The sequence below is a fragment of the Elephantulus edwardii genome, unplaced genomic scaffold, assembly GCF_000299155.1.
Source record: "Elephantulus edwardii isolate Elephantulus edwardi_28Jun2011 unplaced genomic scaffold, EleEdw1.0 scaffold00206, whole genome shotgun sequence".
NCBI classification, from domain to species: domain Eukaryota; kingdom Metazoa; phylum Chordata; class Mammalia; order Macroscelidea; family Macroscelididae; genus Elephantulus; species Elephantulus edwardii.
The window spans coordinates 3,365,005-3,379,361 of NW_006399956.1; the positions used below are offsets into that span (position 1 = coordinate 3,365,005).

Below are 14,357 nucleotides of genomic sequence, written 5' to 3' on the forward strand. Positions count from 1 at the left end.
ATAATTTATATACTTATCTAATCTGATTGTGGACCTTAACACCTGTACACTCAAAATCTGAACAAGTTTGGTTCCACAAACTCTTTCCAGGAAATAGTCAAGAAATACATAGAACTTACATTTCAGAAACAATTTCCCAACATTAAAGTTCATTGTTGAAATCTCTGTGCAACTTAAAAGCAGGATTACAGGGATCATTCAGTTTTACTTTTCTTTTACTTAAGAAGCAATGTAATTTGCAGAATTCACAATATCTTATTTTTCTAAGAATGGAGTATGAATGTAGGTAATAAAATTTATCTTCCTTGTTTCTTAAATTGAGCTCTCACGTAAGGAATATTAAAAAAAACCCTCTCTATTTTCAAAGATAATGAATAGAAACAAAGAATGTTGTTACCAACTTATAAAGATCTTAATATGTACATAAAACAGAAGCAATTGTGATGAAGGAGGAAATTCAAGCTGTTCTGAAATAATTGGCACAAAATAAGGCCCCAGGAATTAATGAAATACCAGTTGATAGTTTGACAAACAGATACAGCCCTGTATGTGCTCACTAGGTTGTGTAAATAAATCTGGAGGACAGCTACCTGGTTAACTAAGTAGAAGAGAGCTATATTTATTCCCATTTCTTAAAAAAAAAGGTGACTCAGGGAGTTCTGGTGGCCTAGTGGCAAGAAGCTGCACTGCAATCCCAGATGTGCATGGTTTGAATCCAGCAGATGCTCTGCTGGAGAAGCAGGGACAGACTTCTCTACCAGTCAGATTCGATTTAATGGCACACACACACACACACACACACACACAATTCAACAGAATGTATAAATTACTGAATAGTATCACTAACATTACACACAAGTGGAATCTTGCTTAAAATTATCCAAAAACAACTGGACCAGAAAAAACAGAGAACTGCCAGAAATATAAGCTGGATTTAGAAGAGGCCATGGGACCAGGGTTATTTTGCTAGTGTTAGATGGATCTTGGCTGAAAGGAGAAAGTACCAGGAGAATGTCTATTTGTGTTTTATTGACTATGCAAAGGCATTTGACTCTCTGGATCACAGCAAATTGTGGCTAACATTGAAAAGAATGGGAAAACCAGAACACTTGATTGTGCTCATGAGAAACCAATACTTAGAACAGGAAATAGTCTTACGTACAAAGCAAGATATAGTGTTTAGTTCAAAATCAAGAAAGGAGTGCATCAAGGATGTGTCCTTTCTCCACATCATTTCAGTCTATCTGTGGAACAGTTCACTCAGGAGGCTGGACTTTAGGAAGAAGAATGTGGCAAAGAATTGGTGAAAAATCATCACCAACCTGCCTTATGCAGATGACACAATCTTGCATGCCAAAATCAAGGAGGACTTGAAGCTTCTGCTGCACAAGGTCAAGGAATGCAGGCTTCAATATGGATTGCAGTTCAACATCAAGAAAACAAAGATCATCACCACTGGGCCAATTGGGTGGATCATGATAGATGCAGAAGAGATTAAGAAGGCTGGCAACTGAAACATACTCAGGTCCCAAATAAACACTCTTGGCACTATGAGTTAGAAAATCAAAAGTTAAGTTTCTTTGGGAAAGTCTGCTTTCAGATAACTCTCCAGAGTGCTAAGATGCGACTATGTCGGTCTAGAGATTAAAGTGTGCCTGATCCACACCATCGTCTTCTCTATTATTTGCTATGCATCTGAGAGCTAGGAAATGAATACCGATAACAGAAGAAGAACTGATGGCTTTGAGTTGTGGCGCTGAAGAAAAGTGATAAACATATCATGGACTGCCAAAAGAACAAACAAGGCTGGCTATGGAACAGGCAAAACCAGGTTGTGTTGTAAGAGGCAAAGATTTTGACATTTTCTCTCACATACTTTGGACATGTTGCCAGCAAGGATCAGCCCTTGGAGAAAGACATTACCCTTGAAAGGGTCAGTGTGGAGAGGAAAACCCTGGATAAGATGGATTGTCACAGTGATTGTGGTAATGAGGGTAGGTGTGTCAGAGACCGTGAGATTGGCATCTGGTAGGGCGGGGTTCAGAGCTATTGTTCTTAGAGTCACTATAAATTGTAGTCAACTCCATGGCACATAACAACATGATCTAAAATATGAGAAAGTGTAGTGCTGAATAATAAAAATATAATAAATACATTCAATAATTTTAATAAATGGACAAAATATCTTCATTTAATCCAACTAAGTATAATAAGTATTGTATACCTTTCTGAATATACTACATTATTATATTCTATTGTACTTCCCAAATTTCTGGAATATCATCACAGCTGGTACCAATGCGCCTCTTAAACAATTTTGTCTAAAATATAAACTCAGCCATTTAGTAAAAATGAGAAATTTTCTATTCTTTCCTAGGTATCAGAAATACAAATAAGTGTATGTCTGTGCCTTCAAGAAGAAATATAATGTTGAAGAATGAAAATGCTGTTATTGTTGTTATGTGCTGTCAAGTCACTTGTGACTCATAGCAACCCTAAGTACAACAGCTCTGAACCCTGCTCTATTTTGAACCAACCTTATAGTCTCCACCACACCTCTCCCCATTATCCCAGTCACTGAATCAATCCATCTCATCCAGGGTCTTCTTCATCTCCTGCACCATCCCTCCAACCCTCTTAAGCATGATGTTCTCTTCAAGAACTGGTCTGTCCTTGCAACATGCATAAAGTACATCAGACAGAGCTTCAGAATCCTTGCGTCCACGGAGCAGCCTGGTTTCACCCTCTCCACGATGAAAATATATAAATATACAAACCATAATGTACACCATCAGAAGAGAATAAACAAGTATCAGGGAAAATAAAACAATACTGCAATCATTTATACCACTGGAAGTCAAAGCAGATAAGCTGAGGTAATATTTGAACCTAGTCTGTTAGGAGAATCATAATTTCCCCAAAAAGGATAAAATTTGAAAAGAAAAAAAAATTGAAAAGATATTTAACCCAGTGATCATTTATGTATGTTCATGAATGTGTACAGGAGTTTGGCATAATTGGGACACTGGGTACATAGAAGAGCACAGCAAGAGAGGAAACTAACGCCACAGTTTGGTATTGGTCCACAGAGAATTTGATGCCAGGATCAGGAGTTTTATACTAAACTCTGTAACCATGGAGGCACATTAGTTTAAAAGGAAGCTGAACAATCCAATTAATTCCTCAAGGAAACAATTTCCAGTGGAAGGTAGAAGAAAGAAAGAAAAGAGAGAATACATTTGGGTTCATATAAGGAACTTGACCATTTGTCTATCCAAGGAAATAAAAGCAGCTAGAATTGTGAGCAATTTGAGGGAGGAAAACATTTAGAAATGAACTAGACATTTGAAAGAAAATATCAATCAGCAGAATTAAAGTGAGTAATTTTTCTTCAAAATGTATTTACTCCTAGATACCAAGCCTTAATCATTTCTGGTAACAAATTTCCCTGAGAATCTGACGGAAACCATGATCCTCAGGAGGTCCATTTGTTTTTGGGAGATCCACAGACCTCCAGTTAAGAGCTAATTTAGACAGAGTTCCTTAAACAAATATACTAAGCATTTCTCAAACTTAAAAACCTTGAAACAAAATAATAAATTCATAGTTTTTAGTTAATTGGATTAAATTCTTCAATAAGACTTAATAATTTGATTTGCACTAATTGTCAGCATCACAATCTCTCCGCATGCCAACTACATTATGCAATTTAATGTACTTTTCTGGGGCCTATTCTTGTATATACTTAAAATAACTTCTCCTAATTCACTCCTTCAAATCCATATGTTTATGTTGATTGTACTCTCCCAGGGACATGAAACCAATGCACATTTTCAATATGATAGTCTTTGAGAGAAGAAAATGATCAAACTATTGAGTGGGAGAACAATATTATTAGTGGTGTAATGGAGACTGGAGAGGCTAATCTTACACTGTTGAACTGATATGACTTATTTCATCAATTTTTATTGAGATATGAACAATAATAAGCAGAATCACTGTCTATAAACTTACATGAAATAACAGATGGAGAGAAGGGAATTTTATGTGTTATTGTTTAACTGGTAAAATAATGAATAATCAGAAAATTAATCTGTACTCTCAATGGAGAAGGAGCTCTGGTGCCAAGTGGTAAGGAGCTGCACTGCCAATCTGAATGCTTTCAGTTCAAATCCACCACTTGCTTCCTGGGAGAAAGAAGGACGATCTCCTCTTCTGTGATTTACTGCCTCTAGTGAAACCTCAATAAAGAGCCAGCTCTGGGTCAGCTCAGACTCAATGGCATAGAATAAGACCACCACTTGTGGAGAAGTAGGACTATACAAGGATTATGAGCATGGACTTCCGAGTCAGACGGCCTGCGTAAGTCTTAGCTGCTTCATTTAATAGATGCAACCAGAGGAAAGTTACTTAGTTCTTGGCATTTATTTTTCCATCTATAAAATGGGATTAGTAGCAATACATTATTTAATTATTGTGAGGGACAAATGAGTTAATATAAGTTAAAATGCTTAAAGCTCCTCCCATATCGTAGTGCTATGTGTTTTAGCCAAACCATTTGTACAAAAATATTGGCAAATGGTCAAATACCCAAAGGAAGTTTGATCTGTAACAATAGAATATTAATCTAATGTACAATTTAATATGAAAATAAAGGCATGGTATGTGTTCTACACCTGCGGGAAAAAAATGGATTGACTTTGCTGATTTAATTCCTTATGCATAAATGTAAAGGTATGAACAAGTACTCAGCACATTTATGATATATAATAACTTCAGAAAGGAAAAAAATTCAATACAATCACGGTTGTTTGTAGAGGTCTGAACCTATGTGATAAAATGTTGATAAGAATCTGTGGTTGCTGCTATGTGTCATAGTGACCCTCTGAACAATGTCACGGAATCATACCCTGTCCTGAGGCAATGTCTCTGACTCCATTGACACAGTTACTGTGTCAATTCATCTCATCCAGGGTCTTCCTGGGGAACATAGCACTAGTAGTCTTGAAGAAGGAAAAGAGGACTAGTCACAAAACTGTGACATCAAACCTAATGTATTGAAAAGAAGATTTTTTATTGGCAGTAAGTGACAGCTACCTTTCAACATACTAGCTATAAATTCCCAAGGAATAATTAAATCCTTACTCTCTTGATATGTGCATATACTGTGTAAGCATCAGAAATGGCTATGTTATGTTCCCTTGTCCTTTTTCATGTGGAGACTTCTGAATCTTCTGAAGTAATCGAGATCTCAGAATGAAAGGCCAAAACAATTGCACTTAGTTGTACATTTTAGAACAGGATGCAACAAGAAATTACTGACTTATCAAATTCAGTGTAAATAGAATAACAATTTGTGTGAAAGGCTTTGAGTTAGAGGTTAATGTTGCCACATTAGAAAACTAAATAATCTATAAAATACATTTGTCTGCAAAATCCTAAGTATTATAGGGGACACTGGAATCAAATCTGGGCACAGGAAAATGATGGAACAAGATTGCTTTAAAGTGATAGAAATGTTTAAACTCTGTTGCTGTATCTGTGTGTGAGGAAATGTCTTACGAGAAATATTGTGTGTGTCTGTGTGTGTACTGTAGAGTCAGAACTGACCCATAGCTGGCCCTCTGTTGGGTTTTCAGAGGCAGTTAATAGCACAGGAGGAGATTGCCCATCCTCCTGCAGAACAGCTGGTGGCCTCGAACCACTAGTTCTTGCCACTAGTCCACCAGAGCTCTCAAAGAGACATATTATGATATCTAACTCTCATGCTTAAAAATTCTAAATGTGCTATATTCTAAATTTCATATAGATTTCTTCTCAAAATAAAATGTAAATCTCTCAAAAGAAAGATTTTTGAAAAAAGGAGGAGGAACAAAGGGCATAGAATATTTTATGTTACTTACTGGAATTGATTTTTTTATAAAGAATTTGAAGATGCTAGGAGTTTGTGTATGATTCTTAAGCAGATGATAATTATAAAGCAAAGATTGAAGCCAAACTATCAGAGGAGTAGAATGGTCAAAAGTGAGTGTAGGCACAATAGACCATGAGAAACCTACCATTGTATTGTGCTGAGAAGTGGGAGTCCTATGGCCACAAGACTCTTGCGTCAGCAGAGAAACTGGCTGAAATTCCTCAGAGTGAGGCTTGTTGGGAAAACTCACATGCAAGGGAAGGTGAAAGGCTGGGAGCCCGTCACTCTCCTCTTCTTCCACTTTCTGTCTGCTTGTCACCATGGCTACCTCTCCATCTGCTTCCCCATACGGAGAGGCTGGCCGCTTGGAAGACATCCTGGAAGGAACAAAAGAGGAGAAAATAATGAAACCTCCACATAAATCCTTAATGCCGTCATTGTGTGGTTAGGGGCCATTGTAACAGAAATGCCTTTTTGTGCTGGCAGAGAGCAGGAAACCATCCAAATACCACTGCAAAGCACACACAATCAGAAACAATGGCCAAGCAGGTAGCAACAGAACAGTGCTTGTTTGTTGTGAGAATAATACACTAATATAGCACTCTCTTGTATTCTGGCTTCTTAAACAAGAGGATTCACCTAAGAACACTGCATAATGAAAGGACATTTCATTTTAAAGGAAAGAAAAAGACCCATCTAGCTTTATACTTTGATAGACTTTATTGAAGACAGAACATCTATGAATAGCAAACTGTGCTGGCAGTTGAAAGAAGGGAAATAACTAAATTTGCTTTCATCAAAAAATAAACAAAATAAGCACATGATTGTGATTATAACAAATTTGCATTTTATTAGGAGTCATATCACTATGAGATGTAAAAACATTGGTGAAAAGCAAATCTCTGAGCAATCTACAAAAGTTTGATATTTAGTTAAAGCTTATGAAGAATTTAAGAACTGCTACAGATACTATTAATCTTACAGTTTAATGTTGACAGTGAACTGAAAATTCCTATCTGTTCATAATTCCTTATCTGCTAGATCACCTCATCTTGGCATTTATATGACAATTGTAATATCAAAGTTGTGAGACAGTAAAAATGGCAAGAATGTAAAAACATTACACTTACATGAAAGATTAGTAACAAGTGGATCCTCAGAACATACTTATTCTTAGACTATCTCAGAAAGGACTTAACAAATAAGGAGGCAAATGCAAGGAAACAGGGATGTTTTGTTTTGATGAACTAAGTCCTATATTGCAATGAAATTAGACTCTCAAATAAGAATTTAAGCCTTTTGTACTTAATTCTGACTCAGAATATTATGAGAGTTTAAAAGTAAACAGCAAATATTTTTGTTTAAACAGAAAGCTCATTTTTTTCTCTCATTAAAAGTTGACACAGAAAAATAAGTGAACTAAAAAAATTTGGGGAGGTGAAAAACACCCCTTTGCTAGTAATAATTTACGTTTTCCAATCTTTAAAAAAGCTATACTTTTTTTCCCCTCTCTCCAGACAAAGAAAGAATACAGAATCACTTTTTCTTACTGTAGACCACAGGGATGGAAGCAAGGCAGTATTCTTGCTTCCTTAATACATTTCCTATACTAATATTTAAATTTATAAAGAGATGTGTCTAATCAGTGTTGAATTTATTACACATTAAACAACACTCTTAAGAGATTGAGAAGTTTCAAAAGAAAAGTGCAATCTAGTATTAAAGCGAGAAGCAGAGAACAATATCAAGGTGGAAAACTAAGAGACTTGGAATCAGACATAGAAGGATTAAAATATTACATATGCCACTTGCTAGCTCTGAGATTTACTTAATCTCTGTAGCTCAATTTCTTTATACTTAAAATAATATCTACTTCACACAGGTTTTTATTTGAGAATCGCTACACTATTTGAGAAATAATAGGTGGAGTATCTAACAGATTAGATCCTCAATAAAAAGATGTTTGTTTAATAAAGCAAACAAAAATTCCTGTAAGGCTAAAATGTAGGATCTCCTCCACCCCCCAAAAGAAAGAAAACACCAAACTGAAGAAGATTGCTTTCAAAGAGGTAACTTTTAAATCAGCATCAAATGGTAAATCTCTCAGCAGTGAAATGTGCTCTGCTCAGTGACAGAAAATAAACCAATCAAATATATTAATGAATGTTCAGGAAGAAATATTAACAAGAAGTATTGATTAGCTGAAAAACTAAAAAAGAGGAAAGCATTGGCAGCTAATGCATAAGCATATCTAAAAGAGAAATAGAGTTGGTCATCACATGTCAAAGGTTGTGAACTATATCTAATCCTATTACCAAGGTCTACCCATTATATCCTAATTCCTTTAGTGGTCATCGAGTTTTAAAGGCCTGTTATTTAAGAAGTAGATGGCCCATCCTGTTTCCTGTTGTTGTTGTTGTTAACTGTCATCAAGTCGTAGGCAGCTCACAATGACCCCATGAATGAAAGACCTGAACATTTGTATAACTTTTGTCATTTTTTTCCAAGTTCATCCTGTTTCCTAGTCTGTCTTAATTAGGGAGCTCCACCAAATCCTGTCCACCATGGGTTACCCTTATGGCATTTGACATACCAATGGCACAGCTTTCAGTGTTACCTCAGCCCCAAGTTATTTAAGTATAGCAAACTGACGGAAAATTGCTTTATCACTTAGAACAATGTTCTCCCCAAACACAATTAACACCAGGCCCATGGGAAGTGGAAGCTTCATTGAAGGCACTGGAAAAAATAAGGTCCCAAGAATCAATGGGATACCAATTGACTTGTTTCAATTAACAAAGCCAGAAATTTTCTATGCCAGAAAATTTGGAGGACAACTGTCTGGCCAATGAATTAGAAAAGGTCTATATTTGTTCCCATTCCCAAGAAAGGTAATCCAACCAAATGTGGAAACTATAGAACAATATTATTAATAAAAATGAAAGCAAAATATAAGTGAAGATCACTTATAAATGGCTAAAACTGCCATAACTTCAAGCAGGATTTAGAAGAGGCAGTAGTACCAGGGATATCATTGCTGATGTCACATGGATCAAGGTGAAAGTAAAGAATAGAGAGAACATTTTTGTGTGGTTTTTTGACTATGCAAAAGCGTTTGACTGTGTGAATCATAACAAGTTATGGCTCAAAATGAGAAGAATGGGAATATAAAAGCATTTAGTTGTGCTCATAAGAAATCTGGACCAGGAGGCTGTTGTGTGAACAGGGCAGAGGAGCACCACATGGTTTAAAATTGAGAAGGCAGTGCATCAGGGCTGTATTCTGTCTCTATACCTTTTCAGTCTGCATACTAAGCAAATTATTCGATAAGCTGGATTCTGTGAAGAGGAATGTGGCATCAGCATTGGTGGGAGACTCATCAATAACCTGTGTTATGCAGATAAAACAACCTTGCTTACTGAAAGTGAGGAGGACATAAAGCACTTGTTGCAGAAGACCAAGGAATGGAGTCTTCAGTATGAACTGCATCTCAATATCAAGGGGGGAAAAAGATTCTTACCACCGGACCAATAGTCAACAACATAAAGGATGGAGAGGGGACTGAAACTGTCAACAGTTTTGTCTTGCTCAGATGCACAAATAACACTCTTGGGGTCAGGAAATAAGGAGACACACTGCATTGGGAATATATGCAGTTAGGGACCTCTCCAAATTATTGAGGAGTAATTATGTCCTTTTAAGGACTAAGGTCCGTCTCATTCCAGTCATAGTCTTTCTGATCACTTGCTATGCATCTGAAAGCTGGACAATAAATAAAGATGACAGGGGGGAAAAATAATGACACCTCTGAGCTGTGGTGTTGGAGAAGATCACTGAATATCCCATGGATAGCTAAAAGAACAAACAGCTGGAGTGCTCTTTGGAGGTAAGAATGATGAGGTTTTACCTCACACATTTTGAGCATATTGCTAGGAGGTATTATTCCTTGAGGAGGAACATGATGTTGGGAAGGGTAGAGGGTCAGCAAAGGAGAGGAAGACCCTCAAGCAGGTAAACTGACATGGCGAATGATGGAATGGGCTCTGTGTGTCAGGAAAGGATGGGGCAGGATAGAACAGGGTTCAGATCTTTTGTTCAAAGGGTCGCTATGAGTCATACTCAACTTGATAACACCTAACAACAACATCACCCATAATATCAATACCATTAAGTCAATTCCAACTAACAGAGACCCTCCACTACATGGTGGAATTGCCCTGAGGGTTTCTTCTATTACAATCTTTACAGAAGTGACAGTCACATCTTTCTCCTGCAGAGGGGCCAGTGGGTTTGAACTATGATCTTTTGGTTAGCAGCTAAGTGCTTTAATTAGTCTACCAGGGTTCTTGGGCACACGTAAAATATGAAAAAAACAAAAGGACAACAGAATATTCCTAGTGTCATTGGTAGCACTATCACAAAACGGCTATATCATCTATATGTCATAATCTTAACATGAAAGATATTTAACTCCCACTGAGCTCTAGTAACCTGGTCCATAGATAGTTGTGCTGTTAACCCAAAGACTTCACTTGTATGGCCATTTAAATCCACCAGCAGTTCCCAAAAGTCTCCTCCTATGCAATCTGCAGTCTTGGAAACCTGTTGGAGGCTCTGGAATCTATTGAAGCTAACTTAGGCAAATAAGAGGTAGAGATAGGGACAGAGAAAGAGACACACAGACAGACAGAGTGCCCTTATCCTATGACTGTCACACAAATTTTGATTCTTCTTTACAAACTAAATTTGACAGTAAAACCTTAAAGTAGTTGAGGTCTTTGTGAAGAGATATATCAGAGAAAATCAAGGTAGGCCCTTGATTTTACATTGATTACAAGGGGCCCATGTACTTATGCAAGTTTATTTTTTTTATGGACTGAGTAGATATTATCATGGTTAAATTGGTACACTGGTGTATACCTTAGCTTTATGTACATTTTTTCACTGAAAAAAAACCTTCAAGGTCCTGACAAGGGCCAGTCTCTGAATAACAAAAGAGAAAACTACATCAGCTGGGCAATGGCTCCTCTGAAGGAAGCAGGAGAAATCTCCTCCCCTGTTATTTACAGTCTCCGGAACTCAAGGAAGGGTAAGCTCTAAGTGGGTTTCAACACAAGGACATTGAGTCATTAGTACGACAGTTAAGCACTCAGCTGCAAATTACAAGGTTGCCAGTTTGAACCCACCTAGTGGTTCTATGCAGTTAGACATGGCACTCTGTTCCCATAAAGATTATAGCCTAGAAGTCCATGGGAACCTTCTCCTCTATCACATGGCCAGTTTAAGTTGAAATAAGACTCATTAGCACCTGACTAAAAAGAAGTCTAAAAATAAGGATGAGATTTTGTATGGTGAGAATTTGTATTGCCATTAAAAAGGCATATGGTTTGAATCAACCAACTAGTCTGTGGGGGAAGGATGGACAATATCCTCTCTTGTGATTTACAGTCTCTAAAAACCCACTGGAGGGTCAGGTATGAGTTGGCTCTGACTTGAGAGCACATGACAACTGTTCTACTAATATATGGTGATTTCCAAATCTACATAAGGTGCGTCTGATACAGGCCATGGTCTTCACAATCACTTGATATGCACCAGAGAGTTGGACAATGACTAGGGAGAACAGAAGGAGAATTGATGCCTTTGAGCTGTGGTGCTAGAGAAGAGTATTGAATGTACCATGGACTGCTAAGAAAACAAACAGATTCATCCTAGAGAGGGTTAAACTAGGCTGTTCTTTGGAGGTAAGGATTCTGGGGCTTCGTCTGACATACTCTGGACATGTTGTAAAGAGGGACCAGTCCTTGGAGAAGGACATCATGCTTGGGAGGGTGGAGGGGCAGCGCAGGAGAAGACCCTCTATGAGGTGGACTGATTCAGTGACTGGGGTAATTGGGATGGGTGTGTCAGAGGCAGCGCGATTGGCACAGGATAGAGCAGAATTTAGGGCTGTTGTACACAGGGTTGCTATGAGTCACAAGCGACTCGATGGCACTTAACAACAAACAACAACAACATTATCTTCATACACAATTTGGGAAACTTAAATGCCTATGCAGCTAAAACACTTAACATCTAAAATGCTGTACATGATGAAATCATGTTGGCAAAAGATAACTGATACTAAAACATTATATGCAAAGGATTCTCTTTATTCACAGTAGCTATGTTCTGTAAAGTTGTTACATACACTGAACTAACTGATGGCGAACAATTTATCCAACAATTTATGTTGGGAATAAAGGGTATGGTTTTGCTTAGCCTCTTATTATATTTTTGCCATCTGTTATTTATGTTTCTGTTAAGAAAAAACACACAAAAACTCAATAGCGATTTATGTTGTTGTTGTTGTGTACCATTCAGTTGTAACTGACCTATAGTTGACCCTCCAGCAGTTTTTCAGAAGCAGTAAATCGCACAGTAGCAGACTGCACATACATACTTGTCCTGCAAAGGATTGTGGGTCAACCATGTGCCTTTGAGATTGCAGCACAGCTCTTTACCACCAGCCCACCAGAGCGTGCGTGTGTGTGTGTAAATATACATGTATACACACACAAACACACACACACACACACACACACACACACACACTACTGTTTATTATTGTCGAGTTAAGCACTATTCATGATGACCCTATGAACATTTGTGTTTGTGCGTGTCTGTGTATTTCTCCTTGTTTATACATACAGATATTTAGATAGATACTTCCACTTAAATATTTTGTTTACATTTTTCCCCTTACATATTTTTGTTGTTAGGTGTCATCAAGCCTACTATGACTCACAGGGCCCTTATGAACAATGAATCTGAACTTGGCCCGGTCCTGAGCCAACCTCATTGTCTCTGACACACTTGACTCCATTGCTAGTCACTGTGTCATTACATCTCATTGAGGTCTCTTCTCCTGCACTGACCTTTTACTCTTCCAAGTGTGATGTCCTCCTCCAGGGACTGGTGCCTCCTGGAAAATGCCCACAGTATGTGAGACAGAGCTTCACAATCCTTGCCTCCTAGGAGCAATCTAGTTTCACCTTCTCCAGGGCAGAAATATATCTCATTAATAATAAAGTACTGTAACTTACTCTTTAACAAAGCTCTGGTGGCTTAGTCATAAGGATCTGTGCTGCCAAAACAAAGGTATGTGGTTTGAATCCACTAGCTACTCCACAGAAGAAAAACGGGCAATCTCTTCCTATAGAATTTAATGCCTCTGAAAATAGGCTGGAGGCAGTTCTACACTAATCAACATAACAATAAGGCAAAACAAAGTTTCCCTGTTCTTGAGAAAATTAGAACCTCAGAATTACACTTTTGGGACCTTTTTAAAAAATAAAATAACCCACAGAACTGTATAAAATAGGATCTAAAAAGCACCTTTGCTTAGGGTAATCAACCTGATACTAGAAGGCAGACTGTTGCCTTGCTGAGAATGTGGGCATCATTTTGTTTATGTAATTTGGGGCATAACTATCGAAGACTACAAAAAAAGGCATAATGATCTTGAGGTTACAAATAAATTTCAAAGGTAATAAATTTGCAAATATAGGGTCTGAATAATGAAAGTTGACTTTATTTGTATTATCTTCAATTTCATTGAAGTCAGATATTTATAGAATGTGCTGGACTTGAAAGCATCATGGCTAAAATTCAGGTAAAATGATTTCTTGATGATTTGTTAGTTATTACAATAAAGATGCTCAGGGATACACTTCATACTGTTAAAAAAATCCAAAATACAACAAAACAAAATGTCACCACAAAGAAGAAAGCACTGGCAATCTACTTGTTGCATTTTTAATTGTTTACTCTGACTCAGCATTCCTAAAAACATATTTAACATCTTAAGAATAACATTAAGGTTTTTTATTTTTGTTCAAAGATTCTCACCACTGAGCCAACAGGCAATCATTATAGATTGGGAAAATGAATCAAATAGTCAATAATTTTATCTCGCTTGGATCCACAATCAACAACCTTGGTACCAGCAGTTAAGAAATTAAAAGATGTTTTGTGCTGGGGAAAATCTGTCAAGTATCTCTCCAAGGTGCTAAGAAGCAATGATGTCAGTTTAAATACTAAGGTGCACTTGATCCAAGACATGGTCTTTTCAATCACTTCCTATGCATCTAACCTGGTTATTGAATAAGGATGACAAGAAAACTGATGTCTTTGAGTTTTGGTGTTGGAGAAGAGTATTGAATATCCACGGACTGCCAAAAGAACAAACAAACATGTCTTGGAGAAAGTGTAACCAGGGTGTTACTTAGAAACAAGGATAGTGAAACTTTTGTTCATGTTGTTGTGATGATGATGATGAGACCAGTCCTTAGAAAAGGATATTAAAAAAAAAAAAAAGAAAAGAAAAGAAAAGGCTACCATACTCGGGAAGGTGGAGGATAAGCAAAAAAGAGGGAGATACTTAACAAGACATATTGACACA

The 14,357-nt window shown here is 37.3% G+C and overlaps 1 protein-coding gene across 5 annotated transcripts in view; it reads right to left on the reverse strand.

The window, feature by feature from the left end:
• Window positions 1-14,357, reverse strand: part of SOX5 (SRY (sex determining region Y)-box 5) — a 610,606-nt gene that overhangs the window by 527,890 nt on the left and 68,359 nt on the right. For 2 of the 5 annotated variants that reach the window (XM_006897210.1, XM_006897209.1), the window contains exon 2: window positions 6,060-6,291. In XM_006897210.1, coding sequence (XP_006897272.1) covers window positions 6,060-6,290 — 231 coding nt within the window. In that variant the 5' untranslated portion in view covers window position 6,291. Of the gene's footprint in view, window positions 1-6,059; window positions 6,292-14,357 lie in introns of those variants that run through there. The other 3 variants (XM_006897212.1, XM_006897213.1, XM_006897211.1) reach the window with 2 other exon arrangements.